At 36.1% G+C, this 18,719-nt stretch overlaps 1 protein-coding gene across 1 annotated transcript; it reads left to right on the top strand.

The window, feature by feature from the left end:
- The first annotated feature begins 1,159 nt into the window (after positions 1-1,159).
- Positions 1,160-18,509, top strand: STRAP (serine/threonine kinase receptor associated protein). Its single transcript, XM_032391743.1, has 10 exons — positions 1,160-2,057; positions 2,776-2,911; positions 8,721-8,802; positions 9,376-9,448; positions 12,013-12,109; positions 12,778-12,915; positions 14,312-14,448; positions 16,404-16,553; positions 17,126-17,191; positions 17,938-18,509. Exons 1-10 carry the CDS (start codon positions 1,946-1,948, stop codon positions 17,997-17,999), a joined length of 1,053 nt encoding a protein of 350 aa, XP_032247634.1. The 5' UTR covers positions 1,160-1,945; the 3' UTR covers positions 18,000-18,509.
- The last annotated feature ends 210 nt before the right edge of the window (positions 18,510-18,719 follow it).

Below are 18,719 nucleotides of genomic sequence, written 5' to 3' on the forward strand. Positions count from 1 at the left end.
TAGCTGTTTTGTCTTTTATTTATGTCCATCATTAATGTAGTTAATCAGTGAACAATCATTTGTTGAGCATCCACTAAATGCCATTCGCTCTTCAGTACTAGAGTACAAAGATGCTAAAGCCATAACCATTGCCATTAAGCAGCTCATATTTAAGTGTATGAATGGAGTCTGTGTGTGTGTTGGACCATAGGGTGAGGTTGGCACAGAGGAAGTAGAACCAAAGATAATGGAAAACATATGTGGCAAGTCTGTACTATAGATGGATGAACAAAAGAGAATGTGGAAGTACTTCAAGTCCTCATTCAAGACTTGAATTTTGAAATACGATACATGTTTATTACAAAAAAGATGACGGAGAAGGAAACATTCAATCATTTGTGCTGATTTATCGGTATGTGCTAAGATATTACAGTATTGGGGATAAAGTGGTGAAAGAATCACAAAAATCTGTCTTCGGTTTACAGTCTAGTATCAAAGGAAAGAAACAACTTGCCCCAGATAGGACGTTTCCTGCTTAGAAAGGTTTTGTATGAGGGGCGCCTGGGTGGCTCAGTCGTTAAGCGTCTGCCTTCGGCTCAGGTCATGATCCCAGGGTCCTGGGATCAAGCCCCGCATCGGGCTCCCTGCTCGGCGGGAAGCCTGCTTCTCCCTCTCCCACTCCCCCTGCTTGTGTTCCCTCTCTCGCTGTCTCTCTCTCTGTCAAATAAATAAATAAAATCTTTAAAAAAAAAAAAAAAAAAAAAAAAAAAAAAAAAAGAAAGGTTTTGTATGAGAAGACAACAAAGAAGTCCGGTTGTTACACAGAGCAGCGATACCCATACCCTAAGTGGGCTGCCTGCAGGAAGATAATACCAGGGTTTCTATTTATATTTAGTTTAGATTCTTCTAGCATGTTTTTGCCTAATTATAATGCACATGCATTTAATATACACATTATTATCCCCATAATAGGAGTGCAGACTCAAGTTTTACTGATGTGAATATTTTATCAAAAAAGTTTGGGGACCACTGCTCTAGAGACCTTCGAAGTCCTTAAAAGGGAAAGCGATTTAAATTTAACTGTATTTAAAGTCACATAACACTCATGTCTAAAACGCTAGCAGTACAGGAATTTTTACATAGAAGTCCCTGGAGAAATTATTTTTCTTATGGGCCTTAAAGACAACCCCAGAGGGCCTGCCTTTGTAGTTGTTAATAAGAACTAAAAAAAAAAGTTCTTAGACGATGTTTGCTGGTTTGGGCCGCCGCCGGGAACAACTCTGGTTGTCCATTCTAGATTAGATGTTCAGACAGCAAGCACAGTCCAGCCAGTTGGATTGCTTGGCGCCTAATCCACAGGGGCCGCCAGGTCCAGAGTCTGAGACGAGCAGTCACAGCTTTCGCACTCACCAAACTCCGCCCGGACACAGAAAGGCCGTTTCCGGCTGGTCAGAGCTTGGCGCGGGAGAACTCCGCGGCGAAGTCTAGAGCTCCTCCATGCGTACGTAGCCGGCGGGGGCCAGCGTCACGTGCCCAACGTGCGCTGGTGTCGCGCCTGCGCGCTGCTGTCCTATTCGCTCCGCTACCGGGCAAACTTGCCTTCTCGCTAGATCGTCACTTCCGACGGACGCTTGGCGTCATTGGGATCGTCACTTCCTGCCAGTACCGGTGTGGACGGTGCGGGTCGTGGCTGCCGGTTCTCCGGTTTTCCCCCTCCCCTACTTTCCTCCCTCCCTCCCTTTCCCTCCCTTGGCGGCTGTCGGTCGCCCGTCGCAGACTCCCTGACCCATCCCCAACCCTTTCCTGACCTCGGTGCTACCCGATTGGCCTCTTTTTCTTGTTTCTCGGCCCAGCCCCAGCCCCCAGTGTCAGGGCGGGGGCCTTGAGCCAGAGGCTCTGCGGCAGAGGAAAGAAAAGACAAGACGACCCTCGGCTCCACAGCCGGATCGCTCGGTCCGCCGCCGCCATGGCAATGAGGCAGACGCCGCTCACCTGCTCGGGCCACACGCGGCCTGTGGTCGATTTGGCCTTCAGTGGCATCACGCCCTATGGCTATTTCTTAATCAGCGCTTGCAAAGGTGAGCAGGGTCCCTGGATCCGGGTCCCTAACGACTAGAACTGAGCCGGAAGGTAGAGTGGCGGGTACTCCCCAATGCGGAAGGGGGGATCTCAGTCTTTGAGATTGGGGCCAACAGTGGTCTGATGGGGAAAACACTGTATTGGGGATTCCGCAGCTGGAGCCACGGGAGGCTTTTCTGATTCTCTGACGAGGCTAAGTACTGCCCCCAACTTGGGCCTCTCATTTCGCTTTTATTGCTATTTCTGGAGCAGCGGGACTGTACACTTGCCTGACGCCTCTGCCGTCATATACTGTAAATAATCTTTCAAGGATATGGGGAATAGAGAAAACAGGAGGCCAGGCGAGTAATACCTTTCCTTATTTTAGAGCCTTGTCATTGCCTTTATTTTACTGGACATTCCTATGTGGTATTAGCCCCATTTTTCAGTTGGAAACTGAGGTTCAGGTTAAGAAGTTTGTCCAATATAAGACTCAAGTCTAGGTTATTTTGATGCAAATCAGTATTCCCACCGAATTACAAATGCTTCAGCGAGAATGTCTGGCTTGTCTCTTCAGTTAATTTATTTCTGAACGTTTCTTAGTGACCCCAGTGAATGAGAATAGTTACACAACAAAAGCAGTTTAACACTTTGTTATTTGACACGATCACTTTATGTTTGAGTCTTAGATTTTAAGTAATTTGAACTTCTAAATCACACTTTTTAAATGTGTTTTAGACGGGAAACCTATGCTACGCCAGGGAGATACCGGAGACTGGATTGGAACATTTTTGGGTCATAAGGGTGCTGTTTGGGGCGCGACATTGAATAAGGATGCCACCAAAGCAGCTACAGCAGCTGCAGATTTCACTGCGTAAGTATAGCCAAATCGGCCAGTTTCGAAGTTCTCCATGGATTGTGTTGTGAAGTACTCAAAACTTCAGCCTCAGTTATTCATAAAATTCTGACCCAAAGCCTACCATGTAGAGCACATGATGTTTGATCTCACTAAAACTCTACTCTGGTCCTTTCTGCTTTTTTTTTCTCTTCAGTGGTTCTCATCAATTTTCAGAGACTTTAAATGACTTATTCTGTATGTCTGGATTGGGACCCAGGAATTTGCATTACTGACAAGCACTCTAGATAATGAATCTTGGTGGTTGTGCTTAAAAATGCTCAACGTGTGCTTCCGGAGTGATATCACACACTTCTGTGATGCCGTAGTGCTGATGGCCCAGATTTTTAACCCTGTCTTACTCCGGTTTTGTTAACTGGCTTTACCCATATTTAAACTCAGTTACTCTTCATTTTCTAAGTTTTTTAAGTTGAAATTTAAATATTCTTGACTTTTTTCCTTATGTCTGCTTTGTTGATTTTACCAGCAGAATGTTCTCTGTTTTTTATGCCTCTGCCACTAGTACCTTTCCTTTCCTGTCTTTTCATCTTCCATAGTCTTCCGAAAAACAAATTTCATCATGTCACTTCTGTAATGATCTTCCTGTCTTCCCTCTGCAGTTTCAGTGGTTCATGACCTTGAGTGAACCCAAAAATAACCTGGGAAACTTTAAAATATTCAGATGCATGTGTCTGACAAATTCTGATTTAACTGGTCTGGGGATGGAGTCCCCAACATCTGTTTTTTTCTTTCCTAAAGTTCTAGTTAATTCTGATGTTAAGCCTTAGAATCACTGGCCTAAAGGTTAAATTTCACTTGTTGGCCAGTTTAAAATTTGGCCTTATCCTAGTTTATCAGTATTATCCGACACTGCACATCATATGCCCTACAATCTAGTTATACTAAACTTCTTGCCAGAATACACTTTACCTATTTTGGTTTTTGGCTTTTGCATATGTTAGAGTGACTTGCAATGACCCACTTTCTCCTTCAGGGCACTTTCATATTTTACATAATCTTGGTATTCTAGTTCCTAGTTGTGTTTATGACATAGCAGCCCCTTAAATGTGTAAGCTGATGAAGGCGACGTCAAGAGCTACTGCGTATGGTAGTAAACCTCGTTAGACTCAAGTCTGGAAAGTACAAGTGGTCTTGCTTTTCTTTCTCCTTTTTCTTTCTTCCACAGAGTTCCAAACTAGGAGCAGTTGTAAATGTGCTGCTCCTTTGTTTTAAGCAAATCAAATATACGAAGTTTATTATAAAAAATGAAGGCAGATTGATTGTGATGATGGATACATGACTCTTTGCATTTGTTGCAACATGTAAATTTCTATACCACAAAATGAATTTTACTGTATGTAAAATTAAAAAACAAGTTAAAAGTGTTTAAATAAGGAGAGGGTGATATGGTGCTTACCCGGTATTAAATTTGAGATGATGCGAGATGCGTAAAAAAAGTTATAAATGTCAGCAGCCTGAACTTTTTTCTGTGCCTTCAATGAATAGATTTCTAGTATGTCTTTATGCATAGCCATTGTAAGGCTTTGTGCTGTGCCCTGTTTTGATTGTATGTAATACTGATAAAATAAAGAGCTGCTTGAATTTATATAAATCCTTTAATGTCAACAGCTTCAGGTCAAATGTTGCTTTAGATGTCAGCATGCTACTTGCAATGTGTCATTCTCCTTTGTTAATTTGGTAAAAGTGATTCTCAGATGGAAGGCTTACGGTGAAAGTGTTCATTCCGTGTTCTGTGTTAAAACTTCTGGCACTTTTATAGTACTTAATTGATTTATGTGTTCTTGCTTCTTGAGGTCAGGTTATATTTTTTATATTCTCTGGCTTATTTAATACCTTATGTTTGTTGAGTAAATAACTAGAGGAAGTTTTCTAAAGTAGAGGGTAAAGAATGGGTGAATTATAGATCTTGGTTTTGCTTCTGGAACACTTGTGTCTGATTGCCATGAGTTTAGCTTTTTTTTTCCCCTTCACTTCTCCAAAGTTTGTTTTTTGCTCAGTCTAGTAGGAACATTGTCATTGGGAATGAATGTCATTGATTTTATAACAGAGGTAGAAATTGGGATTTTCAACTCTAGATTTCAGAGGTTTGGTAGGTGGATTTAAAAAAATGTCATTATTGAAACTAGGTCCCAGTCTGCTGTGGTAAGTTAATAAAGTGGTATTTTAAATTAAACATAATTAAGTTTTAAATGTAACAAGATGTTAGACACTATAAACAGCATTAAAAAAAGACAAATTTTTGAATTGCAATTCTGAAAGGATAAGTTTTTGTTAACCTCAATTCTGGGCCCTGTCCGTCATTGTTAATTATGTGAGTAAAAGGCTCTGTCACCTTCTGCCTGATGGTCTTGTCCTGATCTTTAAGAGACTTGTGCGAAAGCTTGTTGGGAAGGATGCCTGTCTGTAAAATCTGTGAAGACTCTCGGTTTGTACCTTTGATCAAATGATGATACCAGTCATCTGGAAGATAAAGAAGTAGACAGAAATTACTGCATGTGATAACGGCCTCTGAAATGGAGAGAAAAAAAAGGCGTGAAAAAATATGGCACTTTAAATACTTAATATATTGAGTCTTGGAAAGAATAGTCAGGATCGTATCTTGCTGCCAGAGGGACAGTTATCTTTATTTAGGTCACTTACAGAGCATTCATAGCCCAAGTCCCACATTCCAGGGCATGTCTCTGGATGGGTATTCAGTGTTGTTTTTATGCTTAACATTTCAAGTCTTAGTGTCTATGTTTACAAGTAGCATTAGAAGCGTGAGCCCTGGAGCCTGATTCTGCATCTGAATCCTGTGACCTTGGGAATTTATTTAACCTCTTTTTCTCGGTGTCATCATCTATAAAGATGAGAATAGAAATAACACTTATCTCAAATGTCAGTTGTGAATATTAAATGAGTTAAAATGTTTCTAATATTGAGAACATTGCTTAAAATCTAATGAGTATGTGTTACGTGTGTAAGGTCACAATGATAGCTCCCATTCCCACTAGACCAAATTCGTATTTGTCATTTTGGAACTTCTGAGGCTAAGGCCATGAAACTTTCTGGTTTTGTGCAAAGAAAGTTCTTAAATATTAAGAAGAAATGCTTCCCCCCCCCCCCCCCCCCGATTTCCACTGTATCATGGCAAGAAAGATGTAAGCATTCACTTTGGTTAGGCCTGAGTCCATGTGCTAGCTATGCTTTGTGTTTCCAGTTTGATCATGGGTTGCTTCTTAAAAGTTCGGCTTTGGTATTTTAAGATGGGTGTAAGACCACATGGTTATTGGGAGGATTTGAGAGATCTTTTTCCACTTATATCCTTGGAGTCTAGCATAGCGTCTTTTGCGTAGTAGCTGCTCAATAAATAGTAGCTGAGTCTTACTCCTCGTTTGTTCAGTGTCTGTCTTTGAAGAGGGGGAGTGTTATGTATATTCTCTTTTAATGATTTGTATGGAGCTTGCTGTTATGGAGCTTGAACCAGCTAAAGAATAGCTTCCCCAACTTAACCTGATTAATCATAGTTGGTATAAATCATTTTTAGGAAGTTCTCCCCACCTCCCCCATTCTTATGTTTCTCAGAAAATTCATTAATGTCATGTTTATGTAGAAGAAAATTTGGTTCTTTTGGAGCAGAGTTGGTCTGTGGGTCATTTGGGAATGTTATCTTGAGGTAATTCAGGCAGTTGTGTCAGGTGATGAGGACACTATTCCCTGAAACCCCCTCCTCTTACTATCTTTTAATTCATGAAGCTAATATAAACTTTACTTCCCATGATCCTCTTCTTAGCATCTCCACTTTCCTCTTGTTAAAATCATCTGGAGAGAGTGCCAAAAGTGGAGAAGATAATTGTGCTCTGTTCCAGAGGATGATTAAATAGATCTGGAGTTGGGCCCTGAAGTCTATAGATAACCAAAGTGTATGATCACTTTTCTCTCTTGTAAAAGACAATGGGAAGATCAATTTTTCTCTGAATAAGGTTGATGATAAATTGAAGGTGGTATTACCTCCTTTTTGATGACTTAGTCAGCATGTTAAGATAGCTAGGCAATGTTTTTCACCCAGAAAAGCTTAATTTTTTATTAAGGCTTTAAAAAGGGTAAGTTAAGTAAGTAAGTAAATAAATTAATTAATTAAAAGGGGGGGGGCGTCTGGGTGGCTCAGTCGTTAGGCGTCTGCCTTCCGCTCGGGTCATGGTCTCAGGGTCCTGGGATCGAGAGCCCTGCATTGGGCTCCCTGCTTGGCGGGAAGCCTGCTTCTCCGTCTCCCACTACCCCTGCTTGTGTTCCCTCTCTCGCTGTCTCTCCCTCTGTCAAATAAATAAATAAAATCTTAAAAAGAAATAAAATAAAAATAAAGTTAAGCATCTCCTCTTTTGAGACTTGTGGTAAGTCTGTTCTCAGGATATGAAAAGTATTGAACAGACAGCATTAATATATGCACGAAACAGGGGATATAAGGTGGGTCAGTAGTTTAGGGAGGTGACAAGTACTTCTTGAGTTGTGCAGGAAATAAATGCTGCAGGGTTCGCTGAGGAAAGGATACTGTTAATCATGCTTCATTGCCCTGATTTGAGCCTGCAGCCAGCTACGTAATACCACTTTCATGCCTGGAGATTGAAAAATACATTAGAAAACATTTAGGTTATTCCAGAATATTTTTAGGGCTGTAAGCCCTTTTTAGGACTCTTAAGTGTGAATAATGAAATAGGCCAAAGTTAGTGCAAGTGATTAGAGCATGCTGTGTCAGAGAGTGTCATCTTCAATTTTAGTGGTGTTTCTAAATAGGAGGGAAAAGACTATAGATCTCTTGGCCTCTCCTGGATGATACTACTTTGATCATGCTCTCCCCCCAACCCCTGTTTATTGTTGCCTTTATTTTTAAAAATAAATGTCAATTATATTAAAATGAAAATCTTTATGGAGCATAGCTTGTTCACTCTTAACAGTTCTTTTCCCAGTAAGCAAAGTTTTCTTGTTTATTTTTCAATGACCTCTTCTGTTATAAAGTGAACTTTTTTTTCCCCTTCTTTAATCTTTTTTATTGGGAGAACCCCTTACAGTATTTTTCTAATGTATTATTTGACCATTAACCCCTAATGTAATGCATACATATATATGTGTATAGACACACAACCACACATATATTTTGGGTTGGAGGGGGTCAGAGAAATGGTTGAAAGGTTAAAAATCCTGTGTTAACATTATATAATCAAAGGCTGGGATATTTTGGGGGGAAGTTAATTGGATTAGAATTTGAGAATTTTAAGAGTCAACTTTGAGGAAGACATGGGGAGAATATTTTCTTCTTTACTGTCTTGATTTAAAATTTTATGTAACCTCTATCAGGGCCTTTCATTCTCCTGTAAATTCTTTTTAGGATTTCTTTTTTTTTGTTTTTTTTGTTTTGCATGTACATGAGAATAGAGAAACAAACTGGAAAGATGAAACTTAAAATTAGTTAAAATGTCTTACAGTCTTGCTAAAAGGATATTATGGCTGTAGGCTAAAAGTAAGGATGGGCTGGTTCATTGATCTCATTTACTTAAATTTGTAGATCTTTTCCATTGTCAAAATTAGATTGGTTATATGGCTTCTACGGGGATAAATTTCTTTTCTTTTAGAATCATTAAAATATTTAATCAAATGAATCTTAACAGTGAGGGATATTAGAGAGAATGGGAGACTTATAATTCATTTATATAACATTTCGCATACGTAATTTATTTGGTTATCATCGAAATTACCATTATATTTATCTTTTAATTTTACTCTTTACTTTTAGCAAAGTGTGGGATGCTGTCTCAGGAGATGAATTGATGACCCTGGCTCATAAACACATTGTCAAGACTGTGGATTTTACGCAGGTATCAGAAAATGGAATATATTTTAGGGAGTTAAATTGCTGTTATTATAGGATGTAATAATGGTCGTGTATTTGATTCGTTTGTATATTCTATATTTGGGGGTGATATTAGGTGTATATTGGCTTATATATGATTTAATTGCAGATTAAGCATACAAATTTAGTTACTTGGTTAATCCTAAGATACCATGGAACTCTTGGATCAGTTCTCCATCAGTAGCAACAAACACCTAAAATGTGCAAATAATGTTTCCTCACTACTTTCAGAAGAGAGAGGATAAATTTGAGATCATTAAAGAGGTGTTACTTAGGAGGGAGAGGATCAGGGCAGCTGGAGAATATTCTTGTGGTAGGTGGCATAATACATTTGAACGGTAGAGCTTAAAGGGTTTTGGCAATTATGAGAAGGATAAATGTTCTCTAGTATCGTCTCAGAAGTAATTGGCATGTATTACATTTCTTTGTGATGTCTGCAAACTTTATTTGGATTTTAATTGGTGTTGAAGAAGTTTGAGAGAGATAGTAGCTATTAAAATGGCTCCTCCGTAAACAGTTTGCTTGTGTGTATTTTCAGGATAGTAATTACTTGTTAACCGGGGGACAGGATAAACTGTTACGCATATATGATTTGAACAAGCCTGAAGCAGGTAAGTGTAATTTATATGTGTTTGTATTATATTTTCTTTTAATTTAAATAAGTTTTCTTGATTAAAGGAATCATGTTCAGTACTCAAATTTGAAATTAAAGATAGTCATGAAGAGAAAAATGAAAACAATTCATCATCCAGTATTAATCACTATTAATATTTTTTAATTTTTGGTTCATAGTCTTCCAGTCTTTTTTTTTTTTTTTTTTTAAAGATTTTATTTATTGACAGAGCACAAGCAGAGGCAGAGAGAGGGAGAAGCAGGCTCCCTGCTGAGCAAGGAGCCCGATGTGGGACTGGATCCCAGGACCCTGGGATCATGACCTGGGCCGAAGGCAGCTGCTTAACCGACTGAGCCAACCAGGCGTCCCTTCCAGTCTTTTTTCTATGCAGATATCTTTTTTTAATGTTGCTACATTGTGCTTACGTAGTTTTCTTAAAAATTAAAAATTCATCTTGCCAAATTTTAATCATTTAAGTTTAAAAAGGTACACAGCAGTGTTACTACTTTTTGGTAAGAAAGAATGGTTGTCTAGAAGGTGAGAAGTGAGAATTTTAGTGTGTGCTTATTTTGTTCAGATTTTTGAACCATACGAATATATTAGCTAATCAGAAGAATTTTTAAAACTTAAAAAATTACAATTTTTTCATGTCTTTAAATATTCTCTCTATTGTTTTTAATGACTATTGTTTTTTATGCTATGAATAAGTCGATTAACCAATCTCTTACTGTGGCCCATTTGGGCTATTTACAAATTTTAAATATAAGTGGTGTTACGCTTAACATCCTTATAGCTGCAAATATTTCCACAATTACTTCTATAGAATAACTACATAGAAATAGAATTGTTGGGACAAAAAGGGAGGTACACTTGGAAGCCGTTGGTAGGTATTACCAAAGTGTGCTCCACCAAAGTATAAAAATATATATCTATAGCTAATCTCTTCTGGCAAACACTGATAACTTTGTCTTTTCCAATTTAATAGAAGAAAAATGATTCTGTGATATTGTGAACTTGAAAAAAAATTATTCACAAGATTAAAATACTGTTGAATACCATTTTAATGTGTTCTTTGTGAATAATAGTCTGTTCATGCCCTTTGCCAATTTATCTGTTGTGATGTTCATCTTCTTACTGGTTTTAAGGTTCTTTATTATATTTTGATTTGTCATTTGCTTTTAAATTTTGTTAATAAGGTTTATGGTATACACATTGTAAAGTTTTTGGTGGTGAAATTTATTTCCTTTATGAATTCTCTTATTGCACGGAAGTCATAAAAGATGCTTTTTTTCCCCTGGTCCAGATATTCATCTCTTTTATAGTATCTTAATGCTTTTCTAGTCACATAATACATAATATATATTTCAAAAGCTACCAGATTATAATGAACAGGATTTTGTTTTATTTATTTTATAGTCTTACGTTTTGTATCGTGGGTATTATTTATTCATTAATTTATGAATTTCAGAAGTTTGTAGGAAAGTCAAAGCTACATTGGATATTAAGCAGTTATTCTCAAGATAGTCTCTTTCCTAAAAGCATTTCTAAGGTGAGCAAACAGACTACATTTATAGATTATTCTTCATTGGCATCTGGAGGTATTTCTCTTCATTCTCTTTTATAACTTTATACCAAAACATAGCAAAGTACTCGGACCTCAGTCAGTGTGCCTTTCTGACTTAGCAAGTTAGTTCAGGCCTTAGGCCCTTCTCAAAGCTGCTTTTTGAAAGTGGTTCTTCTGCTGTACTGGCAATAGAAATAATAGCAATTAACTGCTTTTACTGTATGTCAAACTCCAGGTTAGAAACCTTAGATGTATATTCTCATTTGATCCTCATACTCAAACTGTGAGGTGTAGTAACTGTTGTTATCCCATTTTACAGAAGAAAAAATGAAAGGGCTAAGTAACCTTTACTTCAGCAGGTTAAGTAACTTGCCCAAAATCAAAGTAGGGTTGGATGGCTTTGCCTCCAGCATCTGCTTTTGCCCAAAGATAACACTGAGCAGTTGTTCTTTTTTTTTTAATCTTTTGAAGGGAAATTCTCCAACAGAGACAGGTTCCTGGTGGTGGTTTTGTTTTGTTTTGTTTTTTGAAGCTTTGATCTCATTGTAGAAATATTCTTGGGAATTACTGCATTGTTTTTTACTCTCTTTTTCTCCTGTCAGTCTACTTCCCTCTTTTTTCCTGTTTCTAACAACAGTGGCTTGGACGAGGGTCCCAGTGTTAGTGGTAATGTTGGATTAGCTTTTTTTTATTTCATTGTGCTACAGTAATGCTTTTGAAAGCAGAAACATAGCCTGGAGGTAGTGGTGTATTCACTCCCAGATACATATAGCAGCATTGTTCTTCGGTTCTTTGTCATGCAGATAAATTTTTGTTCCAGTGTAGAAAAACCAAATGTATTCTGTGGAAACAGTAAGTTTGCATTGTGTTGGGCTTTGAAAAGTTGCAGTTTAATTTGAAGTGTACTTCTTTTCTTTTTACATATTTAATTGTTCCAGTATTGCTCAGTTTAAAAAAGCAAATATTAACAAATGTAATTTAAATTGTTTCATTTTAAGAACCTAAGGAAATCAGCGGTCACACCTCTGGTATTAAAAAAGCTCTATGGTGCAGTGAGGATAAACAGATTCTTTCAGCTGATGATAAAACTGTCCGGTAAGTAATTTTTCTTTAGTGATTTAAAGTTGAAAAATATTTGACCTTAGTGATTATATTTTAAATATTTCTCATAACTGTATGTATGAAGGATTATCTCTAAACATTGAAACTTAAGCTGCACATAGATCACATTTTTCTGGAGCTGTCCATACTGTTATAAACCTAGAGCAGAATCCACAAGACACTTAATTAAAATTACTGACATCTTTATAAGCCTGTGCTCTTAACCTGATTCAGTGGACAAGCTGGCTACGGGGGGGTCCATGAAACTCCTGGTATTGTATACATAATTTTGTGTGCTGATACCTGATGTTTTTTCCTGTGGAAATATGTATAGCTATCATCAGATTCACAGAGTGTAAGAACTGTTCTTTAGAGTGACGCTAAAATTGGTAAGATTAGGACTTACATGTCTTATAGCATAGTTTGCTAAGGGAGGTATATTTAAGTATTAAAGTAGACTTCACCAACAAGATACCAAGTAATTTAACATTGTATAGGAATCCCAAATTTCTCTGTATCATCTATAACTTATGAATTGGAATATAGGAGATTTTACTACAACTGTGATTATTCTTCATTGGTTAATCTGTAGATATAATTGGGAATTAAGCTTTTTCTTAAGTGAGTAAATACCACCATATTTTCCTCTTCCTTTTTTGCAGCCTTTGGGATCATGCTACCATGACAGAAGTGAAATCTCTAAATTTTAATATGTCTGTTAGCAGTATGGAATATATTCCTGAGGGAGAGATCTTGGTAATAACCTATGGACGATCTATTGCTTTTCATAGTGCAGTAAGGTATGTCCAAGAAATACTTTCTTTTTTTTTTTTTTGGTATCTTAAAAATTGGAAGGCACATGTGAAAGGTATTTAACTCTTTTAACAAGGCAAATCTTGGCCTATACTATATAATATGGGGAAAAGTTTCCATGCCATTATTAATATGTATTTTAAGAATTTGATATACTGAGGAATTAATCCAATTAATTTCCAATATTTAGGGGACATTATTGGTAAAATTTAGTAACTTCTAAATTTTCTTTTTCTTTTTTTAAATTATATTTTTCTTAAAAGGATTGCTAGACTGGTGTTATAATTAATGTTCATTACTGTGTAAAGCCACTGTCATCTTGATTCTCTTATTAATTTTCCTTTTACAATTTTAGAGAAATAGTGATTTTTTTTCTTCTATTCCGAAGTTTGTGTAGATCTAATGATGTTTTTTAAAAACAGATTTAATTTTTTTGTGACTGTAAGTGTAGTTAAATGCCCTTGTTGAAAATTTGGAAAAGATAATTTTAAAAAATTTGCCCACTGTTCTTCAACCATAGGTACCAGACTGTTAATGGTAGTTGTATTTTCCGTTAGTCTTTTTTTCTTTGTTACACATGTATAACATTATATTGTGTGTGTTTGTGTGGGTATTTTCATTTTAGTTACTAGGGCCTTATGAGTGTAATTTTGATTTTTTATTTTAAACTATTCTTAGCTATTAAAAACTGTTTGAAAATATTTTTGCTAGGTGTATTGATAGGTTTTACTAAATTATGTATCAGTTTCTCTGAACAGAGCTGATGTCCAAACTCATTGATGTTCATGTGAAGGTGTTCATGTGCATTGATTCTTATTACAGCTGTAGTTCCAAATTTGGTTATTCTTTCAAAAGCTTGATAGTAAAAACGGAACCATCTTTAGCAGTTTTTATATTTTTGTGGTATTGAAGGTTTTGTTGCAGAAGCTTATAAATTCTCAGCAATTGAGAATAATGTATAAATAATCCATTATGTTAATTACTTATTATAAAACATTTTCTGTTCTCAAAGATGCGTGGTTGTCATGCAAAAATCAAACAATACAGAATTAAATTTCTTTCAATGCAAAAATCCAAATATATCAGCCATACTATTGTTAATTAGCCAGCACAGTCATTTCCAGGAAAGCACTCACTGCACAAAGTGTCTTTGTATTCCTGGAATGAACTCCACTTGGGATAGTATCCTTCTGGACTTTTTTTGCTAATATTATTTAGAGGGCTTTTTTTTTTTTTTTTTAACATCACTATTTATGTTTGACTAAATGAAGATATAATCATTTCTTGGGTTTCAGAAATTAGGAACAGTTTAAAAGTAATTGTTTCCTGGTATTGTTTGTGTAGTATTCAAAATTTATAAATATTACTTAAACTGTTTTCCAGTTTGGACCCAATTAAGTCCTTTGAAGCTCCTGCAACCATCAATTCTGCATCTCTTCATCCTGAGAAAGAATTTCTTGTTGCAGGTGGTGAAGACTTTAAACTTTATAAGTATGATTATAATAGTGGAGAAGAATTAGGTGAGTTGCTCTCTTTTTCCTCCCTTAAGATGATACGGTTACATTTATCAAATGGTAGGTTTCAGTAATTAACACCTCAGTTAGCAAATTTTTCAGCTAACTAAAGCTTGTTATTTCCAAGTCAAAAAAGTAAAGGATTTTTTTCCACTTTTGGTAGAAGTATTTACAGTGGTGTAAATAAAGCATGCCAGACTCTCAATTTTACCTTTTCCTTTTAACTTAAGTTCATTGTATTCTGGTAGTCTATACAATAGGGCAGTATATTTATTGGGGGTAGGAGGAGGCAGTCGTACATCAAAATCATGTTAAACAGATGTAAGGGTATTTGTTTTTGCTGAAGTATAGTGCTGGTATGTAGTCCCATCTACCTGGCTCCCCCTATTGCCAATGTAAGAATCTCTAAGCTCTATTGAGAATAGTGTGGGCGAGAAACAGCTATGGTGTATTATAGGGATACCTTAGGCATCTGAATTGGAGGGGATTTTTGTTTGTTTGGATTTTTTTGGAGTCTGACTTTTGCTTCCACTTTCATAATAGTCCTTCATAAAGGCAGGGGAAGGGCATGTAAGATTAATTTGAAGTTAACGTACATCTAATTTTACATTTATCTGATTGAGTAGGTATGTCATAATCATGGTTCTCAGTATCTACTTTTAGCCTTCACAAAATTTGCTTTTTGAACTAGTGTATTTAGTTTTTATGATTTCTTTTTCTGTAAGTTGCTACTTTGTCTAGCTGTCCTGCTGTACCACCCAATGAAATTAAGCTTGTTAGAATTACACACAAAGAACAAAAGACAGCCTTATGTTTTGTTTTTTTGGGAAAACTAATGGATTTGGGTTGGACTAGTGGAAGTTTGGTGAATGGACCATATAGAATCTATTATAATTGCTTATAGTTCACCCTTTATTATTTGAATATGTGACTTTTAAATCAGAGATCCTTTTTTATTATTTAATGTCAGTTTTCAAAGTTTCAGAATGTTGTGGTCACGTTTTTTATTCCTTTTGAAAAAGAAGTAAATTATTTGCCTGAGATCTGTGGTCACAGTTAGTGAACACCAGACCTTGGACCCAGCTTATTCTCATTCCAAACCTCTCATATTCTTTCTACTCTCATGAAAATTTTTACTGTCATGATAATACTCTCTTGATTCTCTCTGGTTGGACAGAGATGGGGAAAGATGAGGGTCCTTGAGTTGAATGGACCTGAAAACAGAATAAAGCATTGGTCTAGTAAATAGTAAAGACTTGGAAAACACAAAGGTGATGAGGCATTAGAAAATAGAAGAGGAAAGTTCATAAATAAGGATATGACTTAAACAGAACAACACTACTACTTATCTGTACATTTTCTCATTAAATTCCCCAGACTAAAATATTTAAGGATTGGCATTGATCTTGAATCTTCATGTTCTGTGTGACAGAATGACTAGTAGACTCTAGTCTGGTAGGAAATTAAGAGGCAGTGTGTGTAAAAGAGCTCCATCTGGTGGCTCTCTGTGGTCATAATAAGAATTGGTTCCCTGGTAAATAGGCAGTGAGTTTAGGATGTGGAAATTGGGATTGAACTGACAGACTTTAGATCTGCTTTTTGTAAAACTTACTCCCTTCCTTTACCCTTTTTTGGGACATGAAGCCATATATATATATATATATATATATATATATATATATATATATATTTCTTTTTTTTTTTTTTTTTTTTTTTAAGAGGGACAGTATGACACCATAATGTGTGCTAGAATTGGAAGGGGGTAATTTTACAGAGAAATGGTAGACATTATATACCACTTTGTGATAAGAATCACTTTATTTTTAATGAAGTTTAGTTCTTTGAATTTGCACTTAGGATTTTCACATCTTCCCAATAATACAGACAGTATTTTCCTTAGTGTATCAATACTTAACCAACATTTAAGTATTAAATTATCTAATAGCCCTTCTCTTTTTCAGAATCCTACAAAGGACACTTTGGTCCTATTCACTGTGTGAGATTTAGTCCTGATGGAGAACTCTATGCCAGTGGTTCTGAAGATGGAACATTGAGACTATGGCAAACTGTGGTAGGAAAAACATACGGCCTTTGGAAATGTGTACTTCCTGGTAAGCATCTGTATTCAAAGTTAATCAAGTTAAGGGGGGGTGCTATAGATTTTAACTTATTTGGTATGGTTTAAGCAGAGAAGCCCATAATTATAAATTGGCTACTGTGTTATTTTATTTGGTTAAATTTTTTTGTTGTGTTTTCTATTCTTCGTGTGTGTGTGTGTGTGTGTGTGTGTGTATGTGTGTGTGTGTTTTCTATTCCTGAATTTTTTTACACCAGATCATTTGGTGAATGACATGGACCTATTTCAAAATTTGCTAGAGGGCAATATGAAGAATTTCTAAGTAAATGTATTTAATCTCTGGTATTACTCACTGATTCTTATTAATAAGGTAGACGTGTTTTTAATAAAAATACTTAGTTACTGATCCCAAAGTAGTTGTGGTGTGAACTTTGAGGGAAAGACATACTATTTTAGAATCACAGTTATTAAAAAAGGGGAGGTTCCTATTAGGTTTTGTAGCTCACTGCTTAGAATAGTGTTGGTGTACTCTTCTTACTTATTAAATACTGGAGGTTGCTGGTAATATTGTAATTCACATAATCATGATTGCTTTTCTTTTCATAGAAGAAGATAGTGGTGAGCTGGCAAAGCCAAAGATCAGTTTTCCAGAGACAACAGAAGAGGAGTTAGGTAAATACTAATGAATTAACTTTTGTAGAGTCCTGGGGGATTTAAAATTGAAGTGTTAGGTGAGTTTTACTCGTTGACAAAGGAAATTTATTAAATATGAACATACTTAAATAATGGAAAGTTTATGTATATGTATTTTTATATACATATGTATTTTTATATACATGTTTATAAAATATTATAAGTATCTACTGCATAGTACAGTCACGGAGATGTAGTGTGGATCTGAGGTGGTTACTCTTATAGTCCTTGGAGTCTAACTTGAGGCAGTTGCTAAAATAAAAAAACAAATTGTCACAGTTATATTTGTTATTTAACATTTATTAAGCGCTTACTATGTACCAAGTGCTGTTTCCCAAATCTAGAATTACAGATTGTAAGATGCACCGATCATGTAATATTGTTTGAAACTTGAATAAATAAAGGAGGGGGCCAGATCTTTCAAGATAAGACTTTAATTCAGTGCTTACTAGATAGTTGGAATCACTGAAAGCTTAGCCTAGAAGAGGGGACCCTGGGAAGTTCAGTTATGGTATAAAAGAGTTTGATGGGTGAAATATAGGAACTATTGTTTCATTGCATTTTCAGTGCCATGAGTCTAGTCATGAAAGATATGTGCCCTTGTTCTCTTTTGCCTCCCCTCACCAGCACACTGAATAAATCTTTTTATGCCTTCATTACACAGAAATTTTCTTTATTAAGTTGACTAATGTGGGGTTTTTTTAATTGTTATTTTTTCATTACAGAAGAAATTGCTTCAGAGAATTCAGATTCCATCTATAGTTCAACTCCTGAAGTGAAGGCCTGAGCATTGGGCATATGCCACAGATAATGTACAAGTTATGGACTAAAACAAGCAAGCAGAGAAAAGCATCAGCCTCCCAGAGTTACTCTCTGCTTAAGGCAAACATGAGCAGTAAATAATGGGGAATGTGAATTAGCTCCAGTGCTGGAACTAACTTGGTGTTACCTGTACGTGAAAAGGCAAGAGTATCAGATGAAGGCAGGTGGAATTAGGCTCTTGTGGTATGATGGCCTGTTGTCTTTTTAATGAATATGTGCAAGCCAACATCCAATTTCTCTTATTACAATTAGATTTCTTGTAGCTGTTTATGTTATTATGGAGAAGAAAAATATATTGGCCTATTTTTCTGACTTTTCCCTTAAAGCAGAAAGCCTTTTTTTTTTTTTTTTTTGCTTTAGTTGTAAAGAAGAGGGAATACATGATAAAGTAATTGGTTTGATTTCTCTTTCATTGTACGTTGCTTCTGAACATCTAATTGTTTTAGTTGTCTAAATAAAATGCCTCTAAACAAAACAATGTTTGTTTCCTGGGAAAAATATAGATTTGAGTTTATAAATGGAAATTGCCAAAAGTTTTTCTACATTATAACTATATCAAAAGACAATATGGTTAAACAATCTTTAGTAAACATATTGTTTCCTAATTTTGAAATTCAGTTACTTGTACTGGATTTTTAAAATTTCCATGTTTTTCGCTGGGTTTGCATTTACCTTCCTCTTGCAT

The sequence above is a fragment of the Phoca vitulina genome, unplaced genomic scaffold (genome assembly GCF_004348235.1).
Source record: "Phoca vitulina isolate PV1807 unplaced genomic scaffold, GSC_HSeal_1.0 scaffold64, whole genome shotgun sequence".
Lineage (NCBI taxonomy): Eukaryota > Metazoa > Chordata > Mammalia > Carnivora > Phocidae > Phoca > Phoca vitulina.